Source organism: Mustela lutreola, chromosome 3 (genome assembly GCF_030435805.1).
Source record: "Mustela lutreola isolate mMusLut2 chromosome 3, mMusLut2.pri, whole genome shotgun sequence".
NCBI lineage: Eukaryota > Metazoa > Chordata > Mammalia > Carnivora > Mustelidae > Mustela > Mustela lutreola.
In genome coordinates this window covers 179,534,068-179,553,204 of record NC_081292.1, presented here as the reverse complement: position 1 = coordinate 179,553,204, position 19,137 = coordinate 179,534,068, and the positions used below count along the sequence as shown (strand labels likewise).

The window sequence follows — 19,137 nt, the reverse complement described above, 5'->3', positions numbered from 1 at the left end:
GAGCATATTAGCAAAAAGAATGTCATTTAACATGAACCAAAAACTTTTAAAAACTCATCTCTAGTAAAAGGTTTTAAGATGTGATGAATGCCTCCTGCCTCTATTTTTCATGAAACCTCTTCCCTCTCTGCCCAACCACGTACTCTCATGGGGGCGATCCTAGACTCTGAGCCAAGGGTCCCAGGTTCCAGTCCCAATTCTCTCTCTAGCCCCTGGTGGTCTTCAGCAGGCCTCAAGCTCTCTGAGCTTCTAGATGACTGGTCTGCAGATTAGATGTCCAGAGAGAAGCAGAGGAAGTGGAGGAGGAAAAGAAGAGGAGAAATGGTAAGATTAGTTCCATTTTTAATATCCTACGATCCAATCTATTCGTAAGCCCTTCTATCTTATCAGCAGGAAGACCGAAGGACCTTTCTTTTCTCTCTTCTTTAAGTCAGAGGTAAACCAGGCTGTTTGGAGTGGGCTATCTTTGAATTATCTTTAGGATATTCCAAATAAAGCCAGACAACCAAAAGTAGGATTGGTCCCCCTTTGCTTAAATAGAGGCAATCCTCAGAAGAAACAAGGAGGAACTTCATTATACTGTCTGTCCCTTTTCTAACTTGCTGAGCATTCGGCAAGGACAAAGACATCATAGATTCCTACTGGTGGTTTCAGGAGGAAATATAGGATCAAAATGCAAAATATCCAGGATACGTACAGAGTAATAAGTAGGGAATTAATATATAAGAGCATAATAAAGAAATACAGGAAGGGTTGCCTGTGGAATTTTCCATTGCTTGATATTGGAATGAATCCCACCCCACTGCCAACTCTGGGATCATAAAATCAAAGAACAGTTCCAAGATTAAGTGCCAATGACTTCAGTTACATAATAGTAATAGAATAGAATAGAATGAAATAGAATACGGTTATTATAACATACAAGAGCTCATAGACTTACAAGAAGCTAGGACTTTCACTTCGAGAATACAGATCCGTGTCATTATTTCTTTTCTGATCAACACGAAAGAAAACCAAGGGTGTCCTGGGTCTCACCTTTCAGAAGCGGTTAGGGTTAGTTTACTTTTTATGAAAACTTTCACAACCCAGTCGAGTTCAAAAAAGTTCTGCTATGGCCCCAAACAATTGATGTTAAGAACCGCAGAGATAACTGCTTCTGATGTGCCTTCTCAGTTGTGGAGGAGGCTTCTATAAATCTATAGAAATGCTATAAATCTGTCATTTTAAAGAGGAATCTACTAACATAAGTCCATGATATTCATGCAAAATCCCATTCACACATGCCAGCACTTGGAAATTAAGTTTATTAAAGTCCTGTAGGAAGGCACGTTTATTGTTTTTCATGTTGTTATTTTTCAGCCAAGGTTTAAAGCCACCTCTTATTTCTTATCCCAGGATGTGCTATAGGAATCTATGAAACTTAATTACATTGACTGTTACAAAAAAGGATTTATGAACTTTTGCCTCCAGGCAGAAATGTTTATTTCATTGCCTTTGCTATTCATTCTTTTCAACTCCGATGGCTTTGAACTTTTCAGCTGCTCAGAGTTATCACCGTTGTGCAGAGCCCAGGACCTGCACTCCCAAGACGCAAACCACAAGTTGAAGAAAACGAAGAAGGCGAAGATATAGGAGTCGTTATTTTGGCCACCCTTTGTGCCATTAAAATCTCATTTTCTGCCTATTAGAATGCCCTCTTGGTGCTTAGGCGGCGGTGATAGTCAGTGATTAGTGTGTAATTGAGTATAATTGTCTTTTCACTTTTCATTTCTGTCATTCTGAGCTCCTCTCTGTTTTTCTAACCACCAAGAGGAAAAAGGGGGTTAAGAAAAGATAAAGCTGTTGAAACTCTCACTCTCGGCCCTGAAGAGATTCTCGATCGCAATTATAGATTGCAACCCCGTTGTGACATTTCTCCAAATTTAGTGGGCAACTATCCTCGCCACCTGGGCCAAGAGCTCTCTAATAAAATCAAGCGATCTGTATTTAAACAACTGCTAATAATGTCAACCTCAGACAGATGCCACATGGAGGAAATTTATCCAACCCTCTGACATGCAATTATCAAGGCAATTTATTAATATGATCTCTCAAGAAAGGCTCATAGTCCAATGCAAATTAGAAAAACAATTACAACATTCAAGTATCCATATATTCCCAAAGTAGCAGTAATTCTCCTAATTTGTGCATTTATAACTCATTTATCCCAGAGTTCTGGATCATCAGCCTGTCTCCCTCCACACAACCTGCTTGCTTCCTCTCCAATTGTTTTAATAAAGCATTGGTGTTTTCCTACTAGGTGCTTTTGTTCACAACCAGATCAGCTGATCAGTTACTTTTTTAAACAAACAAACAAACAAACAAAAAATGTGTCTACGCTTCTGACCCGAAGCTCAGAACTAGGGAGTGGACTGGATCAGTGCCTTGACAATGAGATATAAACACAGACTCTCCCTGATTACATTAAAAATCACTTGGATTGTAAGCCCAAGCTACAACTTTTGATACAGCCCGTAGGAAGGGTGGAGAGAAAGGAAACCAGAAAACTGAAATCATGTGGCTTGTATAAAGAATACATTATGGTTTAAATTTGGCAATTCATTATATGACCGCCTAGGGGAATTGACTGTTTGGTTCTGGGATACAGCAAATCGTCTGTCTGGAAACACAGGACTGACCTGAGGTGAAAGGCCATTGCCAATGGCGGGGTTCATGGGGTTGGAGGGCCCAGACGGAGGCACAAAGCTGTCTGTATAGCTGGAAAATCCATGCCGGGTGCTGGGGAGGCAGTAGGCAGAGCTGCTGTCTGGGTTCGAAGGAATAGTGCTTTGGTGTACGGTGCTCGGAGGAAGCGGCTGAGGTCTGTGAACGGTGCTGCTGGGATCCGACACGGCTGCAATGAAGAAGATTGTCAGCTCTAACACTCCTCGCAGGCTGGCAGGAAAAGTGCGGGGCCAAAGTTCGCACCCCCGAGCCGCCGGGAGTATCGGTCGCTCAGACCAAAGATGAACTTGAAACTGTGTTTCTTACCATGCACAGAGAACCACTCATTCCAAATAGAGCCGCGTCACTGCACCAAAGTGCAAGGACGTAACTTCTTTATATACTTTCAGGGCAGACTCACCCAGAACACGAATGCAGAAATCACATGAACAATGAGAACGAACCTATTTTGGGTAGCGAATATTATGAATCCGCCTAAGAACAAACCAGTGTCAGAATCGTAAGTCTCGCGTTTCGTATCAAACGCACTTTCAAAGCACCTAAATATTCATGTGAAATGCCTGGAATGCTATCTTTCATAATCCCAGAGAATTCAGTCTTCTCACTGATCGCATTCACCTCTCTGCGCCGTCCAACAGTGACCTGATCAAAGCTTACCTTTGCTCTAAGGCTGCTGTGGTTAGTAACTCTCACAGAACTTCAGTGAACTGCTGACAGGAGTGCAAAGGTAGAAGCAAAATTTTAACCAAAAATAAGCAAATGGCATATTTATTTAGGAAAGTTGTTTGGTTTGGTTTTATTGTTTTGTTTTGTTTTAAAATACGGAAGCAAGGTTTCCTGGGTGGCTCAGTGGGTTTAAGCGTCTGCCTTCAGCTCAGGTTGTGATCCTGGGGTCCTGGGAACAAGCCCCATGTTGGGCTCCCAGCCCAGTGGGGGGCCTGCTTCTCCCTCTCCCTTTGCCCCTCCCCCACTCATTCTTGCTCTCTCTCAAATATTTTTTAAAATAACCTAAGGGGCACCTGGGTGGCTCAGTGGGTTAAGCCTCTCCCTTCAGCTCAGGTCATGATCTCAGAGTCCTGGGATCGAGCCCTGCATCAGGAGCCTGCTTCCCCCTCACTCTCTGCCTGCCTCTCTGCTTACTTGTGATCTCTCTCTCTCTCTGTCAAATAAATAAATAAAATCTTTTAAAAAATAAAATAAAATACTGAGACAGTGTTATAACATAGCTCTTCTAGGGCAATCCAGCTATGTCACCGAACAATGTAGCTTTCTGAAATGGGACAGGTAAACCTCCAGGACAGCCTGATATCAGGTCATTAACACCCAAACAACAGCAATGTCAGCATCGAGGAAGATCTCCCAGCAGCAGAGAAAGCAATGGGGAGTTCTATTTTATCCCCTCCACTCCCTCCGTACCTTGTGGAATAGCTGTGGGCTGGTAAGACGTCTCCGACAGCTGGTATGTCGGCAGGGTCGGCATGGCAGTGGGAGGGAACCCCCCCGGAATGAGGTGGTTGAAAGCCATCAGCTGATTGGCCCCAGCTTGCTTCCTCCATCTCGCACGGCGGTTGCTAAACCAAACCTATGGATTTAATTTAAAATTTGAGGATTTCACTGATGAAATAATAGTACATTCTTAATGAATTTTTCATGCTAAAACAGATTAAAGGCCCCTGACTGACAGGGCAAAGAGATGCAAGAGCCCTCCATCTTCTGTGTTGTTTTGCGGAGAGAAAGGACAGTTCAGTGTCAGGGGTCAGGAAAGGGGCTTCCTGGAACTTCCATGGTCCTGCAGAGCCCCCACAAGCCCCGGGATGACCATGGGCAGGAATGGCTGAGCAAGAGTGGAAGCCACTGGAACTCTTCCTCATGGTCGCCATCACCAACACCTACACGCCTTCACCTATCACAGCACTGTAGGGAGCGTGCATGAGCTTCCTTGATCTGTACGTGACCTATGTCCTAACTGGGTCTTGCCTATCACACTAACTTTGTATTTAATATTTTTATCAGTCTGTCTTTGCACTTCTATGGTCATTACAGACATAGCTCCTATATTGTCCTGTAAACTGACCAGGAGGAGAAATGGAGCCTTGTACCATCCCTTTTCAAAGTTGAGACATTGCTCTGATCTTAATGGAAATAAATACCAAAGAGGTATGTCAAGAAATGAAAGCATTTTATCTAAGAAGATCCCTTAAATAATTAGTTTATTATTTCTTCCAACAACAGCTTTAAGCACCTATAATACTCTGTGCCAAGTATGGAGGTACATTCAGAAAAAAATGGTATAATATAATAAAATGCCTTTGGAGAATTCAAAGCCGGTGTATTTTGGTAGATAGCTGGGGAGAAATGGTGATAATGGGAGTAAGAAATGTAACTGAACATCTAAAATGTTAAGGAATTGTGATATTAGGCTTTTAACAGACCCCATCACCTTGCCCAGTTTTTACATCTGCGGCTTAAATGTGGAACTTCAGAGGATTTGAGAGAGTGCTTTTATGATGTTTCTCCCAAAATTATAGAGTATTTCTACCAATTAAAGGTATCCTAATTCCTATATGGAAAGTTCGTTGAAAACTTCATAAAGATAAAACATCGTGCTTGCAGTCAGAAGGATAAAGGAGTGAACCTTGCTCCCCAGTAACCTTCAGGCTTATCCTCTGGAATTCACAGAGTCCTCCAGGAAACCAAAATAAGAGCTCATGAGAGGAAGAAGCTCCATATTTGGAAATGCAGAGAATCAGGGAAAGTTTTGAGTAGAGAGAGAGTTTGAACTCATTTTAGAGTATGGACATGATTTCAACAAAAGGTCACTCTAGATGGAGGTGATAATGAAGTAGACCAACTTGTCTAAGGAAAGGTAAGACATGATTTCCTTATAGAACAAAATTAACAATTTTACAACTTAACTGAATTTTTCTGAAATCGTGGAAACTCTTGAAAGAGTAGAGGCAGGAATTTCTCCCTTTGGGAGCAAAAAAGCCCAGTTTAACACATACCTCGCCAAAGCATCTGCTTAACCTTTGCTAGTCACCCAAGCACTTGTCTGAAAAGGAGTCTGGTCTTCTCCAGGCACATCATATGATACTGGTAAATAAAGCTGTTTGCACTTCCTCAAAATTCTAACATTTAATACTCTAAGTTTCCAACAGGAAAAGAAGGTAAGTCAATATTTTTCCATGTTGGTGCATAATTGAGTTAGAGTTTTACTTAACTTAATAAATTGCCACCTGGGATAATAGACCCCTGAACAAGCCAGCACTCCATTTCAGGTCTGCAGCAACTGTGTTTGCTCACTGTGAATCTGAGCGTCTGTAACCAGGTCGCGCCCAAGTGTCTGGAACAAGCTGCTTTGGGATGAGGACGTGGAGGGTAGTAAATGGGCCGCTTCCGTGCCTGGAGTGTGCTGTGTTGTATCACACACCATGGTCATAGTTTACACTAAAAACCTTGAGATTGATCAATCACCCCCAGCTCAGAGGTAGCAGTCTTCGACACTGATCTCAACCAACCTATACCCAGGGCATCTCCTGCTTTCGGCTGGGAAGAGCCTTGAATTTTCCAGAGTTTCGATGTGATTTCATTCATTCAGACTTACCAGCCTCGATTCTACTGGTGAGATCCTTTAGGAAGAACCCAGAGCTCACACTTCCATCGTTTAAATAACATGCCTCGGATCTCTTTGGGCCAACTTCCTCCTGTAACCCTTAGATAAGTAAACCAGGTTTGATCTACCCAGTGGATGGCTATGCCTGATCACCTTCATTGATCTCAACCTACTGTTGATCCAAGATCATTCTCACTCCTCCATAACTCAATTTTTTTTTTTTATATATCAGACATGTCTTTGCCTAAGTAATAGATTGGAAGAAACATCATAACTTTCTATAGATAGCTTCAAATATCCAAGAGACTGGGGATGTAAGGTGTTGGGGGTTTTCTTTTCATTTTTCCAAAATGATCCAAATACTGAAGACACTGAGTAAACCCACCAGCAATTGCAGTGGAAAGTTCTCACATTTACAATACAATATCGATTATGCCTACAAGAAAAGCTGAAGAGAAATAGTTGAGAAACAAATCTTTACTAAAAAACAAACTTTCAACAGGAGGTTCAAGAGTCTGCCAGTGGAAGGAATTCAACTGATGTTTAAATTTAGGCTAAATAAATCCAGAGGGCTATTTAGTCCTGAAAGAACCAGAGACTCCCGAGGAGTGAAGACTCTTCTTCCTGTCGCTGGGCATTTAAGCAGACTTTTTATCATCCTGCCTTGTCAGCCTTCTGCATCTCCTAAAACCAGCTGTGTCTGCCAAAAGTAGCATTGAAGATAGATAGATACATACATAAATACATACATACACGCACTGAAGCTACAAATCAGAAAGAGGTCCTTGCCTTCTTTATAATTTGAAACTCATAAAAGACATATCTGCTATTTTTAAAAGGAAAAGGGTGCCCTTGAAATAACCTCCGTTTTAACCATCTAAACTGACCAAGCACAGTGATCCTGGGATACTGCTATGACCCTGTCTTTACTTGAAGGGCATTCCCTTTAGTACCCAGAGGTCTTTGATAACTCAATATTGTTTCACTAATTCCTAACAATCAGTAATAGTCTACTAAACGAGCTGCTTGAGTGTGTAACACCAAAGAAGCTCATCTAAACTGGGTGGAAGGCATTATAACTCAGTTGTTACAACTACCAGAAACTTCTCTTTGGTTTCAACCAAACAAACTGGCCTTGATGTTCTAAAGGAGAGTATGAGTGTTCTGCCAATGTCTTAGCCAGTAGGGCAGAAAGAGCAAGTTTTACAAAGTTCGCTATCACCTGTTAAATGTAATTCTAGGACCTATAATTCAATGTAATCCCACTCTCCCCACACATAACCTGGCCTTCCACACTACAGTTAACACGGTTAACAAGCAGGGCAAGAGGCAGATGTTGGTCGATAACTACTATTACCTACAGTTAAATGCTGATAATTGCCTATATACCACACGATGTCAAAACCCTCCCACAAAGCAAGTTTTTAACTTTAATTGATAAACTGCAACCTGGTTCATTTTCACCTGCCCCTGGATATCTCCCTACTCATCTGTCTCTTTGCAGAGCCCTTCCACAAAGCTGTACTCGTGCTTTTTGGAAATGATCTTCAGACCCATTTCTGAAGTAATATAATATCCAATAAATTTTCAAAGCAAAATTTCAATGGAAAGATCCTCATGATATCACGATAACTAGGGGAAAAGGATAAGACTCACAAAAAATAATAATAATAAGGTTTTCATCATTTTTTCTCTTCTTGGGTCAAAAAAGTAACCAATGTGTTCAGACTCTCAAAAATATGAGTTGGGGAAAACTTTGTACTTGATTTAAGATTTATTTATTTGAGAGAGAGAATTCATGAACGGGGGGACAGGGCAGAGGAAGAGGAGGAGAGAATCTCAAGCAGACTCCTTCCTGCTGAGCACGGACCCGACATGCGGCTCAATCTCAGGACTCTGGGATCACCACCACCCGAGCCAAAACCAAGAATTAGACATTTAACCAACTGAGCCACCCTGGTGCCCTGAAAACTTTGTACTTCCAACAATGTAGTAATACTTTTTATTCACATAGATGAAATGCAGCCCAGGCAAAAGTTGACTCCCAGGCCCCCCACTTTGCTAACTCTGTGACCTTGAACAAATTGTTTACTACTTAGGGGACTCTGCTTTCTTATCTATTAAATGGGAGGAATAAAAACTTCACAAGAGGGACGCCTGGATGGCTCAGTTGGTTAGCAGCTGCCTTCGGCTCAGGTCATGATCCCAGCGTCCTGGGATCGAGTCCCACATCGGGCTCCTTGCTCGGCAGGGAGCCTGCTTCTCTCTCTGCCTCTGCCTGCCATTCTGTCTGCCTGTGCTCGCTCTCTTGCCCTCTCTCTCTCTCTCTCTGATGAATAAATAAAATCTTTAAAAAAAAAAAAAAAAAACTTCACAAGATTGTTGTGACAATTAAATGAGACAATGCGATCAAAGCCCTCAGAAGAACACCGAAGAGATATAGAGTGTTCAATAAATGGTAGCTACTGATTATGAAGGTCACGTTGCCATCTCTGTCTTAGCCATCCAAGAACTAAAGCTTCGCTTTGTTTTCTTAGCTCTGTGGTCTATAGCCAAAGCCTTTTGTGCCCATGAACAAACAGGAAAGTGCCCACATAACACCTCAAATAAATTCAAAGCCAGTTTGGCTTCGATGGAGACTTAGGTCAAATTTGCTTCCAAGTTTCATGGATTAGTGCTAATTGTCCCACAGTATAAGCCTAATTTTGCCGATTGAGAAATTACTGGTTCCCCCTTTTGGTGTGGTCCCCAAAGGCGATCTGACCTGCATTAGTCCAGATGGGTTGTTTCAAATGCAACTTGAAAAATGGGGAGAGAATGAAATGCTTAATGCTCAAAAAGAGAATTCACAAAATTTAAAATGCCTGATTAGGGGCACCTGGGTGGCTCAGCGGGTTGAGTGTCCAGATCGGCTCAGGTCATGATCTCAGGGTCACAGGACTGAGCCCTGCATCAGGTTCCCTGCTCAGTGGGGAGTCTGCTTCCCCTCTCCCGCTGCCCCCCCTCACTCATGCTGTCTCTCTCTCATGCACTCTCTCTCTCTCTAAAATAAATAAATAAATATTTTTTAAAAAATAAAATAAAATGCTTGATAAACACTAGATTCAGTAATGTCTAATGTGACGATGCCCAATGCCCAACATAGTACTTTCCAAGTAGGTAAACTCAGGACCAGCTGCTTATCCCTGGGCCTTCTCATTCACTCTATATCCCGTCTCTTTCCACATCACACTCTCTCAGCCTTTCTATCATTGCTGCTCTCCAGCTCAGACTGCTGTACAAGGAGCAAGTTGGGGAGAGAACGCATAAGGTTGATGAGGAGAAGCTCCATGCTTTCAGGAATGTCCAAGCGTGGCACACAGGCACACTCAACTGCAGCTTCATTCATTCCCAACAGCAAACTCCAGGAGCAAATTTCAGGATGATCGTATTTTTGCATCATTAAGGAATTCAGGGCCAAATATTCCATACCTATCTTCACTTCTAAACTATACAGATCTGTTGGATGACTTTAAATCCCCACTGGATCAAAAACACAAGAAACAAGTGCTAGCGAGGATGTGGAGGAAAAGGAACCCGCGTGTACTGTTGGTGGGAATGCAAACTGGTGCAGCCACTATGCAGAGCAGTACGGAGAGTCCTCAAAAAATTAAAAATTGAACTCCCATACGACCTAGTAATTCCACTACTGGATATTTTTCCAAAGAATATGAAAACACTAATTTGGAAAGATATATGCACCCTTATGCTTATTGCAACGTTATTTACCATAGCAAAATTATGCAAACAGCACAAATGTCCTTCCATAGATGGATAAAGAAGATGGAGCAAATATATACAATGGACTATTACTCAGCGCTAAAAGTAAAATGGACTCTTGCCATCTGCAACAACATGGAGGGATCCAGAAAATGTAATGCCAAGTGAAATAAGTCAGAGAAAGACAAATGTCATATGATTTCACTCATATGTGGAATTTGAGAAATAAAACAAACAAAACAAAGAGAAAAGCCAAAAACACAAACTCTTAACTATGGAGAACAGACGGTTACCAGAAGAGAGGCGGGTGCAAGGATGCATGAAATAGGTGATGGGAACGGAGAGGACTCTTATCGTGATGAGTGAGCGCTGGATAATACGTAGGATTTTTGAATCACTCTCTTGTACACCTGAAACTAATAAATCATTGCATGTTCACTGTACTGGAATTGAAATTAATCAATCCATCCCTACTGGGCTTCTGTGAGAACCTTCAATTACTGATGATAAGTCATGCACCTAGTTATTTTTAATTGGGAATAGGAAAGAGGGCCGTGGTATTTGAGAAAATGACAAAACCAGGGATACCCCCCACCCGTTAACGCTTGTGTACACACACACACACACACACACACACACAGAAGCAGAGGCAAAGGCACAAAATTGTGTGTACAAATCTCAAGACTCCTCTTGAAGTCCATCCATGATTATCCTGGTCATCTGTAAACCCAGACTGAGATCATCTGATCTAACCTATCCCATATTTTAAAATTAAAAGGAAAAACAATCTGAAACCAGCAAGATTATAGCAGAGTTCAGTGACTTCCTTAGCAGAACGCATTTGGCAAGCTGAAACCAAAACCCCCATCTTCTGACTCCTGCTTCAATACTGTTTCCTCAAACAGCTTCCTCTGCTCTCTCTCGTTATCCTGGGGATAAAAGAGGGCTACCTCCCTACTTTGTGGAGCTCTTAGGTGGAATATTTACTAAAACTGTGGCACATCATAAATAGTTGCATTCTTCCCCACAAACTTTGAGGCTTGCCATTATTTGCATAATAATACCCAGGAGGTAAATTAGGCAAATTAGTCTTTGGTGTACAATAATTCTCAGATTGTGTCCTCAGATTTGGCTGTGATAAACACAACAGAGCTACTAGCTAAACAAATATTTAGGAAATACTGACAAAGGCCTAAGTTATTATATTAGTGCCATCTCTACCCAGAAGACTTTAGAAATATTTTACTTAGGGGAAAAAAATATATAGAATGTAGACCTGTTTGAGGGTTTTTTTCCACTGGGTGTTTGGTTTTCCCAGGTGCCCCAAATTAAACTAACTCACACTTTCTGGCTATCACTCAAATGGAGCTGACGTTGCTACTGCTTTCCCAGATCCTTCTAAAAACTAAAGGATTTTGTTCTGGCATTTTAATCAGTGATTAACTACTCCTTCTTTTTCCTGCTGTGTTAAGTAAAAGATCCATATGCCGGGTGTTGTAGGGAATTTGTTAGGCCGTAGATCATAGCTGTGGTGCAGGACATGATGTGTCTCAAGGGAACTAATGAAGCCGTAAGGAATGTAAAGAGTCATCGGGTTAAAGCCACATTAGGACAGCTGTTAGGTTAATGAGGGCCCTGCTTTGGAGAGGAGGTCACTGTATAGAAAAATATGAACCACTCTTTATTGGTTTGATCCCGTGTCCTCTGTAAGTTAATGGGCCTTTCTTATTCTCCTCGGATATTCATTGAGCCAGATGTGAATGCTGGGCACTGCACAAGCCGCATGGGTTTGAGATTTAGTCTGTCCCCCATCTTTGTTTTTGGCAAAAGCAGGTATGACGGACAACACAGAACCTTTTCAGTTTTCCATCACTCTCTTTGTTTGATTTCTTTAAAATCAATGTTTATTTTTTTTTTACTCTGAGTGCAGAGCTGATCTCCTATCTGTCTGAAGGACGGACTCGGGATGTGGGCTTGGCCAGACAAAGAATATAGGGATCAAATCCTGGAATGCAATGGGCGCTCTATAAAGGTTTGCTGGAAGAATGGAGAGTGTGAACAGATCTGACTTCGGATTTAAGCCAGGTGTCCACAGAACTGTAATAAAAGCAATTAGATTTGATACATACAATATTTATAACATTGTTATAGATCATATCATGATTCATATACCACATATGGTATTCTATCATACCATATTTATGTATGTAAGTTATCATAATCTGTGGTTAGTGGTGGTCATTTCTGGAGAGGCACACCATATCCCAATGTAACAGGTAGATAGAGTCAATACTCCCCGCTGTAAAACATCTGTACTGTAAGGCTCCACGCATCTGTGACTCCATTCTTTGCTCACCCTTCCACCCACTTCCAGCTTACCCAACCTGTTGCCTACTTTCCACCTTTTGCCACTGCCCTTTCTTTCTGTTCCCATAGCCCCTAACCCACTCATGCCCACAGCCTCCACTGCCCTTCACATCAACTGTGAGAGCCCTTGCCTGAAACCCAAGCCCACCACAGGATGTCCTCAGCCTAGGTTTCCAACCATATTCCTCCCACCACCCTACTTCTTCCTACTCTCCAACCAAACTGAACTAGTCCCTATTCCTTTGACACAAGCAAAAATGAAGGATCACCAGGTATGTGACTCACATGCATCCAACTCCCTGCGCTTTTACCCACAGTATTCCCTCTTACTAACACTCTCCCCACCCTCCCTGTCCAGAGAATTTCTATTTAGCTTCAAAGGTTCATCTTAAATCTGCCTTCTGTGTGAGCTTCTCTTGTTATCCAGCAAGATCTCATTCTTTCCTCTTCTCAACTCCCACTGCACATTGTTTCTCTCTTAGGTTACTTATCATAACTGGCTTTTTAAACTATCTGTGTTTACCTCATTAACTCATTAATACTAGACTGGAGCTCCTTGGGAGACTTGCCTTAATGCATCTTAGCTTTCCTTCACTTTCTTACCTCTACGGTGATGTATGGCAAGTCAGGTTGAATAAGACAATCACTCTGACTAGGCTCTGTACCCTGGGAGAGGCTATTTCTGTAAAAGCCTAGAATAGGAGAGGTAGAGAGCTGCATAGAAGAAAGGAATGATCAATCTAGAAACCATATCAACCGATCGGTTTACCTCTGAGTCTCCAGGCTCGCTTTGACGATGAAAGTCAAGTAGCTGGAAAGAACACATTTCTAGATAAAGCAGCTTAACTTGAGGAGTTTCAGGATACCCTAAGACATTTTTCAGCCTTCAAACAGTGTTTTACTATCTTCATTAATGCTGAAAATGTTACTCTATCAATAGAAAGTTATTAAACCAACGAAGTCTTTCCAGAGAGTTCAGAGTCGTTCTAAGAGTTCAGAAGATCCTTCAAACCATTCCTAAAATAATAGTTATTTGAAATGTTTCAGGACGATAACAGCCTTAGAAGGAATTTTTCTTTGTACACCTTTGCCCATCCTCATAATTGAAAAGCCATCAAGAGCAAGTATATAGAATCCAACTACATCTATCACTAACTAGTTTTAGGACTGTGGGTGCTCACTTCAATAGTCTGACCAAAAAACGGGGGGTAAATAACAGTATCACCCTACAGTTCTAGTGACGAGGAGATGGGTTAATTCCCATAAAGCACTTAGAACAGTGCTTGGCACAAGAGGACCACTCGCATTTGCTTGCTTTGCCTGAAGTCCATATAGTGCCCCGTGTGTAACAAGGACTCACGAAATGGGGAGTGACCAACAGGAACTGACACACTTATATCGGACATAATTGTTTTCTCCTATTAATGATAACCAAAGGCTAAACTAAGAATGCACATTTTCTTAAGTAACAACAACAACAACAACAACAACAACAACAAAACCCTAAGAATGTAAAGCAAACAAATAGGTCATTTTAAAATTGATCTACATAAAATACTTGTATCCAACAGCATGACAGAAAAGGAGCCAAACATACTGATCACATTGATAAATTTAATTAGACTTACCAACCTCTTAATTGAGAAAAAAAAAATAATTGTCTGACTGGTTAGCAAAGTAAAATACTGCTGGATACAATAATACAATAGACGTACCTAAAAACAAAAGAAATTCGGTGGGGGTGGGTGTGATCAGGCAAATACAAATAAAAATTAAAAAGAGGTCAGGATAGTGCCATCAGGACAAGGCAAAAGACAAAGAAAAGACACTAGAGAAAACGTGGTGGAAACTTTATGCTACTAAAGGCTACAATTCACAATGAAATGCCATTCCTAACGTATTTATTCTCTGGATTTAAAATCTGCTTTAGAGACGCCTGGGTGGTTCAGTGGGTTAAATGTCTGTGTCTGCTCAAGTCATGATCTCAGGGTCCTGGATCGAACCCCACATCCAGCTCCCTGCTCAGCGGGGAGCCTGCTTCTTCCTCACCCTCTTCCTCCTCCCCTTGCTCATGCTCGCTCTCTCAAATAAATAAAATCTTAAATAAAGTAAAATCTGCTTGAGATGAGAAGACACTACTTTGCTTCCTGTCCGGATTTAATCAGGGCATGGATGTTTAGAGTCAGTACCTGAACTCGAGCCTCGGTGAGCTTTGCCCTCTGTGCCAGTTCCTCCCTGGTATAAATATCAGGGTAGTGGGTTCTCTCAAAAGCTCGTTCCAGTTCTTCAAGCTGTTCTGCTGTGAAAGTTGTTCGGCTCCTGCGCTGTTTTCTCTTTAGTGGCAAATCTGGTTCGGAGTCAATGTCGGAGCCTTCATCTGACTGGGGTGCTGAGGCTAAGTGCACGGGAGAGGAAAAGTAGTAAAACAGGAGTCAAAAAACAAGTTTGACCAAGACTGAATGATTCAAATCCTGAAGTACATCCCCAGTGTCTTCGCACAGACACCAAGCCCCTCTGTGCGGTATCGCATTATTAAATGATATTTAATCTCTTCCCCTATTTTGTCTCCAAGCCCCCAAGGCAGAAATCATTGTTCTTTGCATCTGTCACCTAGGTCCATTACGAGATCTTAGAAAACAGGGACAGACATGATTCCATTTTTATGGCCCTCGTGCTTAGCACTTGTGTTTGATGAATGAATCAAATTTAGTGTGGTTCCAAATAAACTTTTGCCATCTTTTACAGGAGGAAATCCATTAACAAATGTGACTTTTTTTTAATTCCAAAATTGACCTAATATCTAAAAAGTCAATAATAGTAAAGTGTTGCAGGATTCCTCCAGATTTATAGACTCTACTCCCATAAGAGAAATCATATTTAAATTCATGATCTTATTACCACATATTGAGACGTTGTTACTGTGAACCTCAAGAACAGACTCGAGAAAAAGCAGGCATAGTCTAGCAAACTGTCCCTAAACCGAAGGTCAGAGTCTGGGTCTCTGCTGAATGGTGAGCAGTTGCCCAGAACTGCTGCCTAATTTGAGGAACACAGTGCAAAATAAAAATGCAAGTTCCTGTGTTCAAAAATTATTGCAAATTTTGGGATGGCCACACACAGCGTAAAAACCAAACACAGAGCCCTTCTAAGCACGGGCTGTGGGTAGAAGACTACATAGGTCACATGTCCCAGAAACCAGCCCTGCTGCAGGCCCCTCCCCGCAAAGTTTGAATTTGCCTGTGTCAGCACGCATCAGGGAAGGAGGTCCTGCGTATTAGTGGGTGAGTATCTACAGACAAGAAGGAGGGACTGGGAAATTAGTTAGGAATTTACACTGGTGATACAATATGGCTCCTATGAGTTCCTTCAGTAACTGAGTACCTGTCAACCTTAGAAGGTTCTGAGGTTTGAGCACACAGCAGACACAGGGCACTGGGCAGGAAAGCAGCCCTCTCCCAGAGGCCCTGGACATCAGGGCAGTAGCCGAGGGCCATCAGAGAGCTCTCGGGCACCTACTCTGAGCAGAACTCGGGAGCCCGGCCAGCCATGCTCCTAAGCATATCCAAATACACTCTGAAAACTCCCCAGATAAATAGGGGATCCTCCGGGGAAGGGGCTGAAATGTGCTGTTGGCAAATGGGGAAGGAAATCCAGAAAATTGTAGATTATTAATGTCATTGTCAAGGTAAAACTCCTTTGCACTCTCAGGCTGTAGGACCTGGGGAAATTCAGGTGCTACCAGAAGCAATGTCAAAATGCAGTATTTCCTACACTCCTCATTCTCTTTTATTTAAACGCAAACTCAACTCTGCCCTACAGAAATCTAAAATTTCGTTCTACTTCAGTACATTATAGTATAGTATAAGCTGCCCAAAGGGGTGTACATCCAAAATAACCCATAAATAGAATTCTAAGTTCTTTTAATATTTAAAACTTTACAACTTATTCACATTCAAACTGTAAAATTAAAAGAGTAAATTAATAATCTATATGACAAATTAAAGAAAAACAAGTGCTTATAGATAAAAGCAAAAGGGAACTATGATATACAGTACATCTACTGTACATTAACCATTATGTTTGGTGTTTCAATTATGTTGCCTAATTTGATATAAAATGGTCTAATTTGATATAAATCTTATTTTAGGATACTTAAAAAAATGAAACTAGACTTGCTTTAAGTGTGGGAATATTTTAAAGGAAAACTAACATGCTGAGAAATGTGCATTGCATTATAAACTTCAAAAGCTCACAATACAACTTACATGTGTTTGTGTTTGATAAATGTGAGTCAAATTAAAAAAGCAGTAATTTGCACATCACTGTAGAGCAGTGGATCTTGAACTTTTAGAGCATCAGAACCTTCTGAAGAGCTTATTAAAACACAGACTGCTACCCCCCCCCCAATTTCTACAGTTTCTATAGTTTTGGGGGGGGTGGATACCAAGTCTGCTGGTCCTAAATGATCCTCTGAGAACTACCTCTATAGGATAATCCATATTATTATTTTCTCTCCCAAAATTCCCAAGTACTTAAAAAATTTCCTGCTGTAACTTATCAAAACAATGGTTCCACATACATATTTTTAAATTTTAAATAGTATACTTCCCAGATTATTCATTCCCTTAAGATAATAAATCACCATAAAATGCTTCCCTTCCCTGCCCCCAGTTTCTGTTGCCCTGACTTTTCTATCTTCTGTGAATTCAGGTGAAAAGCCCAATAGCATTTAAGGACTCACCCAAAGCTTCCTTTGCCTGTGAGAACCTTAAATCTTTGGTTACACTTTCTCTTACTATGATCCCATTAGGATAATAGTATGTGGAAATTTTCATGTTTCCTCTGGGAGTCGCAAAGGTTATTAAATCCTCCCAAGTAAATATGATGTGCCATGCACTGTCAGGTCAATTAATCAAAACCGTCTCAGTTTCTGAAGAAAAGGGGCTCCTGAAATGTACAAGTACCAGTGAGAGTTAATTCTGAGGGTCAAGACCACCATGTTTCACCTTAACAACATCCCCCACAATGTAAGCTTAGTGAGCTCAAGGCCTTTCTCTGTCTTGTGCCCTGCTGGACATCTTGGAACATAGTAGGTGTTTAATAAACACAATTGACAGGATGGAAATGCCTGGTAGAATTTAAGATTTTAAGTATTTAAGAATTTAAGAATTTAACTGATTTCTCTTCCCCTATTTTACACCTTACATGGAAATTCTGCCCTTCTGAACTCCCAACAACTACTGAAATGAGATTTGGGAGTCTGTAAATCCTCAAAAAAATTTCAGGAAGATTTTGCAAGTATTTGCATACCTGAATATTTCTGGGAAATAATTATCAACTTTTTCAGAAGATTGTGATTTTAAAAAAAACAAATGAAGAATCACCAACAGCTAATGATTAAAAAGACTCAGAATGTCTGGGAGTTCAATAGGACAGCCTTCGCCACCCAAAATAAAAATTTTTTTAACAAGCTAACAAATCACTACTTGTATTTCTAGACTGCTATGCAAAAGCGACAGTTGCACCTCCCTAAGAAAACTTCCATAAAGCATCATTTCAAAAGACACTGAGGAAATGACTTGCCTGACTTTTCTGCTGGAAATTTATCTGAACCAACTGATCCTTCTTGGCAATATGAAGCCAAGTGATTTGCACAAGTGATTTCTGACCTTCCTCCATCTTTACACCCCAAAAGGATGTAGGCTTTAAAATATGTTAAGTCAGCGACCCAAGATTAATCTATGAGCTAGGAACTACTAGCTATTTCTAAAGATGGAAATACTACTTTTTTTTTTAATGTCACTCAATAGAAATAAGATTTACAGAGAACATGATAATGTCATGAACTTGAATCATTCTATTTTTATCAAAAATAAACCTGATACTTACATTCCATTATAATAGTACAAAAAAATCATTTTGTTGAAGTCCATCTATTTTACATATTCAACATTAGATCCTTGATACAAAGCACCTCATTTGCTAAATATTACACCAAAGTAAAAAAACAAGATTTTTTTTTTCCAGACAGCTCCACAGAAATAAATTATATTTGTCTCTGCACAGAATATCTAATGTTCTGACTTGGACATTGCAAGCACCACCAGCAAGACAGTTATCTAAATGAGTTCATAGATTGTGAAGATACAGCAACAAGATCAAATACGATCTCTTTGGTAAAATCTCTTTGGATTATTTCTACTGTCCGGCCCTAGTATTAAGGGGAAATTTTCAATTACATTTAAGTTACTCAAAATAAAAATTCTACACATGCCTTCACAAAGTTTGCTTTATTATTCATTAAATAGAGATATTGTTCCCCAATTTGAAATACCAAAATAGGGCTCATAAGAAATCCATATATTTAACATATAATATATGTTGAATTTAAACTTTTTTAAAATTTTTTAATCCATGTTAACATATAACACACAGCTTTTTAAGTGAAGATTGTATTGCTTTAAATTAAATGATTCTCAGATTTTATCTCAATCCATATTCTTATCAGATTTTGAAAGTTTTTACTTTATTTTCAAAACTTCCTCACCATCCATTCTCTGACTTAGACATTCATGTAACTCGATGTCTCCAATGAACCTGGAGCAAACCTTTCCAAGAAGATGAGGATTTCTCCCTCTTCCCAATGTAACTACACAAAAATCCTGTGAAATAAA

The 19,137-nt window shown here is 40.6% G+C and overlaps 1 protein-coding gene across 3 annotated transcripts in view; it reads right to left on the bottom strand.

The window, feature by feature from the left end:
* The window catches only part of PAX3 (paired box 3), a 98,222-nt gene that overhangs the window by 16,446 nt on the left and 62,639 nt on the right, over positions 1-19,137 (bottom strand). For all 3 annotated transcript variants that reach the window (XM_059167917.1, XM_059167920.1, XM_059167918.1), the window contains exons 5-7: positions 14,653-14,858; positions 4,141-4,306; positions 2,679-2,893 (exon numbers count right to left, since the gene is read on the bottom strand). In XM_059167917.1, coding sequence (XP_059023900.1) covers positions 2,679-2,893; positions 4,141-4,306; positions 14,653-14,858 — 587 coding nt within the window. The remainder of the gene's footprint in view (positions 1-2,678; positions 2,894-4,140; positions 4,307-14,652; positions 14,859-19,137) is intronic.